General features: G+C 37.3%; 1 protein-coding gene across 1 annotated transcript; it reads right to left on the bottom strand.

The window, feature by feature from the left end:
* Positions 1–11,594: 11,594 nt before the first annotated feature.
* LOC149216388 (disease resistance protein Roq1-like) lies at positions 11,595–12,189 on the bottom strand. The gene is made up of 2 exons (XM_089389933.1): positions 11,852–12,189; positions 11,595–11,748 (listed from the first exon to the last, which is right to left on the bottom strand). Exons 1-2 carry the CDS (start codon positions 12,187–12,189, stop codon positions 11,595–11,597), a joined length of 492 nt encoding a protein of 163 aa, XP_089246059.1.
* Positions 12,190–13,107: the final 918 nt, after the last annotated feature.

Raw genomic sequence — 13,107 nt, 5'->3', positions numbered from 1 at the left:
ATCTGAATAAAGAGTTTGTAGTATGTATAGATTCTTGCAAAAGAGTACTTGGTGGATTCCTTATGCAGGATGGATAGGTGGCATTCTATGAGTCACAGAAACTAAATGAGAACGAGCAGAACTACCCGACACATGATCTTGAGTTGGTAGTGATCATACATGCATTGAAGATGTGGAGATACTATCTTCTTTGCAGGAGGTTTGTATTGATGAGCGATCATAGGGGTTTATGTTATCTATTTGACCAACCAAATCTAAATGGCAGGCAGGCTCGATGGTTGGCCACAATTAGTGAGTTCGATTTTGAGATCAAGTATATCAAAGGTAAAGAAAACAGGGTGGTAGATGCTCTTAACAGGCGAATACAGGTAAATCACATAGCATTTATGAGCTCCTATGGGATAGATTTACAGGATATGATCTTGCGGGAAGGTCAACAGGATATCAGGTATATGGAGATTGTGCACACATTGCAGTAGAGCACAAGTACAAGTACAGGTATAGGTACAGGTGAAGGTTCACAAGATGTGGACTATTATCTCACGATAGATGGATTAGTCAAGTATAAAGATAGGATATATATGTCGGATAACGGTGAGCTCAAGAAGGTGATATTGAGGGATCTTCATGTGAAACCATAGTCATGTCACCCAGATTATTAGAGGACATTGGCAACATTCAAGAAATTTTATTATTAGCCAAATTTGAAGGGAGAGATAGTAGAGTTTGTGGTTGGGTGCTTGGATTTTCAGCAGGTGAAGAGAGAGTGTAAGCATCCAGGTGGATTGCTACAGCCGATTGTGATTCCAGAGTGGAAATGGGAGGTTGTTTCAATGGACTTTATCACAGGTTTACAAAGGACAATGACACATCATGATTCCATCATGCTAGTGGTGGACAGGTTGAAAAAGGCAGCGCACTTCGTTCTAGTGAAGTCTACATTCTCATAAAGTGACGTAGCATAGGTATTCATCAGGGACGTGGTCAGATTACATGGAGTTTCGAAGAAGATTATGTTATACAGGGATGCGAAGTTCACTTTCAAGTTTTGGAGGGAGTTAATTCAGGTTTGGGCACAGAGTTGGCCTTCAATACATCTTATCATCCACAGACAGATGGATAGACCTAGAGGGTCAACAGGATATTGGAGAACATGTTGAGGATGTATGTGTTGCATCAGCAGTGGAAGGGGGAAGAGTAGCTTCCATAGATAGAGTTAGCTTACAACAATGGGTACCAGGAGTCACTGAGGATGAGTCCGTTTAAGGCATTGTATGGGTGGAGTTGTAATACTCCAATCAGTTGGCATGATCTGTTGAATAGGGTGTTGATTGGACCAGACATGTTGGTAGAGATGGAGCAAGAAATGCAGGTAATCAAGAAGAATTTGAATGTAGCACAAGATAGGCATAAGAGCTATGCAGATCATAACAGTTTTTTCAAGGAGTTCTAGGTTCGGGAACAAGTGTACTTGCACATCAAACCAAAGAAGAGCTCCTTGCAGATTGGATCATGTGCCAAGCTGGCACCCCAATTTTGGGGACCTTTCAGGATTATTGAGAGGATTGGGCTAGTAGCCTATCAACTTGCACTACCTTTGACAATGAAAGTCCATGATGTTTTCCATGTGTCATTGCTTAAGAAATATGTTAAAGATGTTGATCATGTGATTTACTGGTTTGTATTGCAGGTGGAGCGAGAAGGAGAATTCTAGCCGAAACAGCAGTGAATTTTGCAGAGAAAGATGCTCATGATCTAGAACCGAGCAATCGAGCAGGTTAAGGTGCAATGGAAGAACTTTGGGCCCGATGAAGCTACATGGGAGATGGTGGATCAGATGCGGGCTATATATCCTTCCTTATTTTCTGGTTGAGAGGATGTTTTGGTATATGTTTTGGTAATGTCTGGTATATGTACATATGTATATGTATGTAAATACTTCCATGATCTATGTTATAAATCTCCAATAAGTGGTATGGGTTTCATGTCATTATGGTGTTATATGTGTTATGTTGTCATGTTGGTTTGCTTCTCAGCAACATGATCATTATAAAAATTGCAACGAGCTAAGTTATAAAGCTCCAAGTGTAGTACATTTTTCTACAACAGGCTTGTGGTTATAGGTGTAATTGAACACAGAGGATGGTGTTCCGCCAAGGGCGGGGGGGGAGTTCTATAACATCCTTGGTGAAAATTCCATGTAATAAAATTTAATAAATGCAAAATAATAACCATGATTGATGGGACATGTATTCCAAGATGTATGTTGGGAAAAAAACATAGCGATGGGGATCATTTGTGATTGATTAATGGCTAAGGAAATTGGAAAAGGCAATGGCAAAGGCTTTGGAAAGGAAAAGTGGCATTTTGGCAAATTTATTTATGAAAATAATGGAAATTAAGAGAAAGGGGGGTGAAAGGTCACATGTTGCATGTGAGGAGAAGAATGAAGGAAAATAATGGAAAATGAAGAAAATAGAGGCCTCATTATTAAAAAAGCTTCTAAGGATCAGTTCATTGACTTTTTTTCAATTTCATTTTGATGTTCTCTCTCTATTCTCTCTCTCATACTCTTGGACAATAAGAGTTTTCTTGGAACACTCTTGGAGAGTGTTGCATACTTGGAGTTTTGGAGCAAGAAGGAAAAAGAAGAGCAGGAAAGCGTAAGAGGACATCAAGATCAACAACTACAATGGGGTTTTCTTGCAAGTACCGAGTTGCATGTATGTTTTCCTCACTAGTTTTGGCATGCATGGCATATGCATGTGGTTTATTGGTCATGATCTATCACTGACATGGAGGATTTCCTAGATTAATAGTGGATTTGCCTAGCCTTTCCATTTCCTAGATAGCCATGGTGTTGTGGGTTCATTTATTTGTTTTTTTGGTTGGTTCTCATGTTTCCTTTAGCTTGGGTTGAGTTACTAGTTCATGGAAGCCCTGGTTGGAAAAACACTCTAGAAGCCCTATAACAGCTTGGGTCGAGTTACTAGTTCTGAAAGCCTTGGTTGGAAAAATGCTCTAGAAACCCTTGGTGGGTTGAGTTACTAGTCCTAGAAGCCCTGGTTGGAAAAAATCTCTAAAAGTCCGATGATAGCTGTGGGTTGAGTTACTAGTCCTGGAAGCCTTGGTTGTAACAAACACTTTGGAGCCTTGGAAGGCTTAGGTAGAGACCAATATGGTGATGGTTTTGTGACGTCTAACCATGAGGTGGAATCACTGTTGGATGGGTTGAGGTGGTTTGGCCTCTGGAAGCCTTGGATGGTTTTGATTGATGTGTTTTATGAGAGCCCACATTCATTCTTGGAATATGGCACGGGGGTGATTAGCTGAGGAGAGATTTGGCTCAGCCATGTCTACGGTTGGGTGGTTCATGGAAATCCCACAACTGGTTTTCCATTACATCATTAATATGAGGCTATTTCTCCCTATTATTTCTTGAGTATTATATTGGTTTATATATGTATTATATGGCTATTGTTTCCTTGGTATTTATGTTGCTATTATGTTGGTTATGAACATGTATTATGACATTAGCTATGTATGCATCTCATCATGCTTTTAATTGTAAACGATTGAACAATGTATCTATGGCCTAATAGATGAAACTGAAGCTAATGTGTTGAGCCAAAAATGCTTCTTAGTGATTCTCATATGAGTATGAGACCCCTATGCTCAGATCTGTTTTTTAAACCTGTAGATTAGATATTTGTGACATGTTTGATGAAATTCTTGTCATGGCTAGTAAGGGTCTAGTCAAGCCCTTGTTCAAGTAATTGCATTTTTATCAGTACTGCATTGTTATATTTTTTTTCTGAAGGTGTCATTTAGTTCTGGGTAGTTACCTGGGCTCTAAGCTTGAAAAAATGGCTCAAATCCCAGAGATACATGCACAAAACTGGGAAGAAAAGTCCCTGGACACATGCATACCTATGTTGTGGGAACGTCTAGAGCCTCCTAGATGCATGCATGCCCATATCAAGGGAGCGTCTGGGAGTTTAATGGTTAAAAAACTCATCGGGACCCAGGGATGGTTACAAGAGAGGTTGGGATGGTTTTTGGGAGTCCTGTTGCCGATGTGGAAGGTTTGTATGGTGTGTTTTCATCAATTCCACTTCCTTAAGGTGACCCAGTTGTTTGTTTACTTGGATAGACATGGGAAGAGGGTGTTACAATTTGTTCAAATAATTTATTAGTCGAAAGCTAAGTTGTATACTTGATATTCATGAAGTTTCCTTTCCAATTTTTGAGTTATATAACATGAGTCTTTTCTCATGAAGGGTTTCCTTCTATTTTTCCAATGGAATTTTTATGTTATGTTATGTTGTGAATTGCTTGTTCATGGTCTTACTTAATTAGATACAGAGTTGTTTCTCTTACTCTTTTGTTTTGCAACGAGTTAGACTAAGTGAGAACACTCATTATGTATGTGATTCATATTTTATACACATGTTCCATCAATATTTCTTTATGGTACAGGGTGACATACTGGACCTGTAATGGGTCTCAGAGTTGTTTTTATTTCTCTTTTGTTTTGCAATGGGTGAGACTAAGTGATAACACTAATTTTGTATGTGATTCATGTTTTATACACATGTTTCATCAATATTTGTTTATAGTACAGGGTGACATACTGGACCTGTAATGGGTCTTTCCTACCCTTCCCTTACAATAAGAATTAGTTTGATTCTGGGACTGACATCGGTGAAGCACACTCGCCATGGTGTCTAACCCATTTTTTTATATCGTGTGTATTTTTCTTTCTCTAAAAATTAACTACTTAAGTATCATTCATCTGTAGACACTTTCCTATGCCATAATTCTGGATACATATATCATACATCATTTGTTTATGCCCATTATTCATGCATAGAAAAGAAAAGATTTCCTTTTTGTTTTAATGGTATTTTGTTCCTACCAATATTTAGACCAACAAAGTTTTTGTTTAGGCTTGAACCTCTTACCGGTGCTTTATTCTCACCATTGCTGCAACTTTACTTCCAAATTATGGTTACCTATGCAAAGAAAAACTATTTATTTTTTAACAATAATTCTTTGGTACAAAACAATACCCATGTATATATATTTTATTTTAGCAACTATTCCAATAATGATATCTTCAGATAGTTAAAGAACCTTTGTAGAGTACTTATCTGATTCTTCCTAGAAATGTAAAGAGGGCTATTATGGTCCACTCTGTTGGGTTGTGTTATATTCTTTCCACGACTAGCCAACGTAGTTAACTGGGGGGTTAGAAGGGGGATGGAGCCGCCCCTTCGTTGCGCTGATTGCGTAGCATGGGGGGTCACAGGGGGTTTAAGGGGTGCAGGTAACCCCACTCTATGGTGTCCAGGGTAGCGCCCCGGAAAATTTTGTTTTTGGACCCTATATTAGGTTGGGCGGACCTACCTATGGTTTTGTGCATGAATTTTTCACATGGTTTTGGACGTGATGGTTTTCGGTCCATGGTTTTGGACGTGATGGTTTTCTGTCCATGGTATTGGATGCTTCGGCATGTATAAATATGTATTGTAACATTGAAAGGAACATAATGAAAAATCAATCTGGTAGTCCCGGTTTTGGGATCCAGGGGAAAATCTCTGTGTATATGTGTTTTATGTGTTATGCTCTCGCATTGTTTAATTTCTGTACGAGGTTAAAACCTACATTTGGTATCAGAGATGTGTTGGCTTCAAGGGGACGCCTTTATTGTTGAGGGGTTTAGCACGGGCCTGTGCTAGACCCTGTTCAGTGGGAGATCTGTGAGATCGATTATGGTGGTGAAAGAAAATGGCGAGTAGTGGAAAGATAGAGATCAAGAAATTTAATGGTCAGAGTTTTGAGTTGTGGAAACTCAAGATGGAGTATCTATTGGGGGATAAAGATCATTGGATCATAGTAGATCCGGGTACTAAACCAACGAGAGTGTCCGATGAAGAATGGAAGAAGTTGGATCAGAAGGAAAAGAGCACAATATGATTGTGTGTCTCACATTCAGTATTGCTGAATGCATCAGGAGAAGCTGCGGCGAAGGCTTTGTGGGAAAAGTTAGGGACTTTATACCAATCTAAGTCTCTGGTGAATAAACTATTCCTACGGAAAAAGGTGTATAACCTGAGGATGAAAGATGGAGATCAGAGACAGAACATCTGAATGCATTTAATACTGTGGTGAGTCAGTTATTATTTGTTGATATTAAAAATTTAGATGAATATAAGTGCATCAATTTGTTGTTTTATCTACCAGATTCGTGGGATAGTCTGGTTATTGTAATAGGTAGCAATGCAATTGCCTTGTAGTTTGATGAAATAGTCTCATCCTTTCTGACAGAGGAGATGAGACAGAAAAATATGGAGAGCTAGAATGGTGATGCCTTGTCTGTACGAGTATGGTCCCAGAACAAAAACAAAAATAAGTCATTGAGTGGGAGATCTAAATCTAGAGGGAGATATAAATATCTAGGAAAACCTGTAAAGGTGGTGTGCTGGAAATGTGGAAAGGAAGGGCACTACAAAAGGGACTATAAATCTAAAGCTCTTGACAAAGGAAAGGGATCTGATGATGCTCCTTCTGCAGAGGCAAAAAACACCACAGATGAAGGTGGGGATGTATACTTGGCTTCTTCAAGTACACATGTAGATCATGAGGCATGGTTGATTGACTTAGGTGCATCCTTTCACTTCACTCCCCATAGAGAGTGGCTCTGCGAGTATGAGAAATATGATGGTGGTGATGTCTTCTTGGGGGATGATAGGAAGGCTAGTATCATTGGTTGTGGAAAATTAAAGTTGAATTTTCAAGGTGGAAGGGTTAGAACACTTCCACCTGTTCTGCATATTCCTGCATTGGCTAGAAATCTAATTTTTGTAAGCAAGCTGGATGATGCAGGTGTAAAAACAGTGTTCGAGAAGGATACCTACAAAATGGTTCGGGGAGCACTGGTATTGATGCAGGGAGTTCGGATTGGAACTTTGTACAAGCTATAAGGTAACACTGTTATTGATGGGTGTAACAGTTCCGTGGTTCCTGAAAGTGGAGTAAAAAATCTAGTGGTCTTTGGAGAGAAGACCATGCTGTGGCATCAAAGGCTTGGATATATTGGAGAGAAGGGCCTTTGAATACTTCATGGTAAAGGTATGGTAGAAGGTATGAGTAATAGATCTCTGGATTTTGATTTCTGTGAAAATTATGTATATGGGAAGCAAAATCGGGTGAGTTTCCCCTCTGATGGTAAGAGGGTGAAACATATATTAGAACTTGTGCACAGTGATGTGTTTGGACCTATGAAGGTTCCATCACTGGGTAAGTCTGTGTACTATGTATCATTTATAGATGACTTCTCAAGGAATACATGGATATATTTCCTTAAGAAGAAATCTGAAGTCTTTGATAGGTTTAAAGAATTTAAGGCTCTAGTGGAAAAACAAACAGAGAAGAAGATAAAGGTGTTGAGGACAGATAATGGTGGAGAGTTTTGTAGTAAGTAATTTGAAGAATGTCGTAAGAAGTGTGGTATAGCACAGTAGAATACTACTCCATATACACCTCATAAAAATGGAGTTGCAGAAAGAATGAACAAGATGTTGATGGAAAGGGCAAGAATCATGCTCAGTGGTGCCGGGTTAGGACGAGAATTCTAGGCAGAGGTGGTGGAGACTGCATGTTACCTGGTCAATAGATCACCTTCATCAACATTGGAAGATAAGACTCCACAAGAGGAATGGACTGGTAAGAAACCTCCTCTTTCACATCTGAGGGTATTTGGATGAGATGCATATGTACATGTTCCAAAGGAGAAAAGAACCAGGTTGGATAGTAAGTCTGAAAAGTGCATCTTTATTAGGTATAAGGATGGTTTAAAGGGTTATAAGATTTGGAACCTAGTAACAAGGAAGGTTGTGTACAGCCAAGATGTGGTGTTTAGAGAGGTGAAATATGTTATTAAACATAAAGTCGAACCAAAGGAACCTGAGAAGATAGAGTTTAAGCTAAAGGAGGAAGAGTCAGAATCTATAGCAGAGGAGGAATCAGAAGATGAAGAGCCACAAACTCCGGGTGTGAGAAGATTAGTTCGAGAAAGAAGGTAGCCAGAAAGGTATAGTCCATCTGCTTTCTGTTCAAATTTTGTTTTATCTATTACTGATGATGATCCCAGAACTGTGAAGGAAGCAGTAGATTCAGAGGATGGAAAACTCTGGAAAGAGGCCATGGTTGATGAAATGGCATTTTAATACTTTTAGTAAATACACTATCTAAGAGCTCCATCCTTTTTTTACAAATAATACAATCCCCAAGAGGCACACTTTTCCAATGTACCCCTTTCCCAACAACTCTTGGAATCTCATTTTCATTCTAATAATTATGAGGTGCTCATAATACAAGGAGTCTAGGGCGATTGTGTAGCTGCAAATACAAGATCAAGATGTCCCTCTTTGGAAAACGCTCTCACACTTTAACCATTAATATATCATTAAAGTCTCCATATACGAAATAATCTTCAAGATCTAGACAATTATGTGTTGGATATAATTAGCATCCTTTCCTAAAACATTTCTTTAGCTACAAGGTTAAAATCTACCGAATAGATATTGCATTTGGGATGCCTCTTACTATTTTTCAATTTTCATCTTCATCAATACAATCAAGATTCTTATGTATCAATCAATTTCAACAAGTGTGCTTCCAACCAATCAATGCTAATCATGGCATCATAAGAACCAAGTGGAAAAATATTCATTTTCCTATACAAAGAGTCCATTTAGATTTATGGACAATCCTCCACCATTTCACAAACCTTTCTCCTCGTCTCAATGGATAGCTAGGCTAACCATGACTTACCATGCCTACATTTCTTAAGAGCATAGGCTTCAATGAATTTCAAAGTGATATAACTATGACTAAATTCCAAATATTATAAAATGGAAATGTATCTCTTGGGAATCTTTCTTTCAACTTCAACCATTGTTGATTGGTCATCTTTACAATAGTCTTCCAATGCAACATAAATATAACTAATTGTTCATGCATCATTCAGAATAGTGGCCTATTGGATGTTGTGAATGTCCTTGATTTTTCCCTTTTGATGAGGATGATTCATGCACATGCCAATATTCTCCATGTATAAATTCCTTGTAGATTCAAATTGCTAATCATAATTTACTAAAGTAGTAGACTTGAATCTACTCTACTCATCAACGAAAACAATTAAATGATCGCGAAATCGCAAAGTGTATAAGAGAAAGAATTCAATCAACACATTACACAATGATTTCCTGGGGAAAGCCACAGCTAAAAACCCATGCTATATGTATATTGCATTATTCAGAAAATATGATAATATTACAACGCTTTTCTCAAGCTCAAAAAACCTATGCAAAATCTTTATCTATCTCACAGCTTCTTAGTCAAGCCCAAGCCAATACTTAACCAAATTTTGGCTTGCCCGAGTCCCTATTTCCTTGTGTTGTTTCCTTGGGAATTATCTCCTCTTAATTAGGAAATTCCTCAATTGGAATTGTGCAATTCTCATAGGCCTTCTTTTGACTGTATGAACCACCTGTACAATTCAGATGATTATACAACTAATAGTACATTGTCCCTGAACTCCAATATCAACTGGGTAACTCTCATATCTGAGATGCATGAGTTATTTATGATTGAATCATCAGTTAATTGGTTCACCACATGAAGCAACACCCCACTATCTAAACTTGTACTAGTTGCTCCATCAATTGGAACTAGTTTAAATGAATTTAACTTAGTTAAACTGAATTAATTAATTACAACTCAAAATAAACTCAACCAAAGCTCCTATAATGTAAGAGACACTCTACATGACTCAAGTTAAACTCTCAACTCGAATTAACTAAGCCAAAGAAGTCAATTTAACTTAGTTAACTCGTACAATTTGTCTTGTGATGTGGAATTACAATTTTATTCCTAATTTAATTCAAGGAAAAAAATTAAATTAGGATTTTCTTATTTCATTGTCAACACTCCCTCTCAACAAGATAGATATTATCTGTTACCCTAATCTTGCCTCTATGAAACTCGAATTTTCATCTTGATAATGCCTTTGTCAAAATATATGCATCATGTTTCTCTATAGGAATGTACTCCAGCAACATGATTCTCCTGTACACACAATCTTGTAGATGGTGATACCATATGTCGATATGCTTGGACCGATCATGAAAAATGAGATTCTCATAGAGTTTGATAAAACTCTGATTGTCACAATAAATTATTGTAGGATCCATCTGTTGACCAAATAACCCAACAAGGATCTTTCTCATTCAAATAGCCTCACAAGTTGCTTGACTAGCAACCATGTACTCTTCTTCTGTTGAACTGAGTGCAACTGATCTCTAGTTCCTATTGTACCAAGAAACTATTGTTGACCCAATATTGAAGATTCCCCCTGGTGTGCTCTTCCTGTCAGATGAACTCTTTACCCAATCCACATATATTAAGCCTTGAAGCTTGACTGCCTATGTCTGTATGTACTAAAGAGCAAACTAATTATAATAAGAATTAACTAATTATAGCTTTATTTAAAATAATAATAATCATTATTGATAAACAAAATTAATACATAATAAGAATTAACTAACTATAGCTTTATTTAAAATAATAATAATCATTATTGATAAACAAAATTTATACATAAGTTTCACATATATACATTTAAAAATACTTGTAACAAATTTTTTAACTATATAGATTCTTTCCCAATTTATCATAGAGATTATTTTCTTTTTCCTTAGAAAAAGCATATCATAGAGATTTTAAATTTGTAAATAGACTTTATTACAATATCATGGGTCAATAGCATGGTTTATTAATATCACATGTCAAAAAACCATAACTCATTTCATAAGATACTTGTTTGTATATCATTTTTTTAATGAATAAATTTAATATAAAGGGAAAGAAAAGGCATAATTTCTTTAGAAATAAATCTAAACCTTGATTTTTCTATACTACCAAAAATATTCTAGAATATTATATGTAGATTAAATTCCTAACTTCCACTTACTATTTATTGATAATTAAATTAAAAATTTGAAACATTATTTTAAAATAGACATAGCTACTACCATTAACATAGTATTAAAACATTATCAATAAAATTAACTGAAATGATCGGGAAAAATAATTATTATATTCTCTGAGCTCAATTCCTTAAAAATAACATGGTGATCAGAAAGATTGATGTAATAACTATACTTAAATGTTCTTGTATTGACTCTACCCTCATGTTAAGAGAGGATAATTTCTTTTGGAAAAAAAAAAATACCCAAAGAGATGATTTTCTTTGAGAAAAACAATTCAAGCATCCCTGTGGTATTCTTGTGATCGCTCAAGTAAACTAGCCAATAAAAACAAAAAAATTCCCAACATTCCATAATTCTTTGATTTTAAAATTTGTTACAATATATTTACTTTTGGAAACCTATTTCAAATCTATCAGCATAAAAACACTATTTAAAAAAATTGATATAGAAATAAATTTATAAGACAGGTATAAAACTTGTTGACATATCCCAGCATAAGCAATAAAATAGCGAAGTATAATTCCTCCACTGATGTATTCATGATTTTCTGGACAGCCAATCACGATGTTCGCTGTTAGCAATTTCAGCGATGCCAAGGGTGCTCCAGCGTCGTTCACATGCAATTGCAGCCGGTGGGTTTGGAAAAAATTTCAACACATCCTGCACGACCTTCTGCAAGAGTTCGAGTTCCCTATACTCATATCTAGAGGGTAACATTATTAGTGAGAGGAGCACCTATTACCTAATTTACCATGTACCCACTAATCCAACAGAGTAAAAGTTATGATGCTCACCCATTAAATGCCTTCCGCTCCAGTCCGCTAATATTTGCAACCTGAGCAAGAGCATGTTTCCACTGCTGAATTCTTTTGCTGTCGTATTGCTGCGTTTCTTCGTGCGCGCGAAGGGCCTTATCGTATGCTCCACTTTTATATTTGCCCTTGCACACGAGTTGACAAGGGTCAACGTCGTAAAATACAGGAATAATGATGGCGCCAGAATTTACGATGAGGACGAGTTCATCAAGACAAAAAGCCGATTCTGCATCATTTGGAGAGAGTAGGACTATATGAACAGAGGCCACACTAGTAGCTGCTACTATTTGATCAAGAATGTTGCGTCCAACAACCATTTCGGTCTGGTCAAGAAAGACTCTCAATCCCTGGGATTGAAGGGTATGGTAGAGAGAGAGGGCCAAAGTGTGTTTAAGGTCCGGAACTCTATAATTTATGAACACGTCATAAGAAGTCGAGGCAGAGAAGGCTGCCGATGATGCATAAGGCGGTGTACCATGACGGACAGTTGTGTGTTTTCGACAGTAGAGTCTTAACGAATGGACGGATGGCCAGAAATATTATGATGATGCACATGTAGGAAGGTAGATCGACGGAAGGAAATATATGAGGAGTTGTGTCATTACAATCTGCATGAGTGGATGGATCCATGGATAATATGAGGATGCAGCGCCGACAGGCAAACAGATTCATGGGTGGTTGGATCGACAGAAGTAATGGTAGTAACAATATGAAGATGATGCGCAGGCGGGGAAACAGATTCATGTGAAGGCGAAGTGGAAACTGCAACATTGAGGGGAGGGAGCGCGCCTCTTCAAATAAAAATTGCGCTGAACTATTGTGCTCGCTGAACTATTGTCCAGCGATGTTAAAGGACATTGGGAGAATGAAGAGATAAAAATCAAACTTTGAATTAAATGAAGGAGTTGCAGCTCACAGGTGTGTACTGCACCTTGGAGACTGTACTCAAACAAAGAGGAGACTCTCTCTCTCGTTCACTCTACCTTACATCAAATGAATATTACAATATTAAATACATCACTGAAAATTAGGTAGTTGTGAACAACCTCCTAAACTCTAGGAACAAATCCTAAACTAAGGAGATGTGTTACAACCATATAACCATTTCTCCATTATTTTTAACTCCCCCCCTTAATGGAGAAAGGGTTATTCTGCACTCCTAACATCCCTCTAAATAACTCAAACTTTACTCGCCCTAGAGGCTTAGTAAAAATATCAGCTAAATTATCACAAGT

Source organism: Pinus tabuliformis, chromosome 1_1, assembly GCF_031772625.1.
Source record: "Pinus tabuliformis cultivar Carrire ecotype Pingquan chromosome 1_1, CPIR1, whole genome shotgun sequence".
Taxonomy (NCBI): domain Eukaryota; kingdom Viridiplantae; phylum Streptophyta; class Pinopsida; order Pinales; family Pinaceae; genus Pinus; species Pinus tabuliformis.
This window is presented reverse-complemented; position numbering and strand designations above follow the sequence as displayed.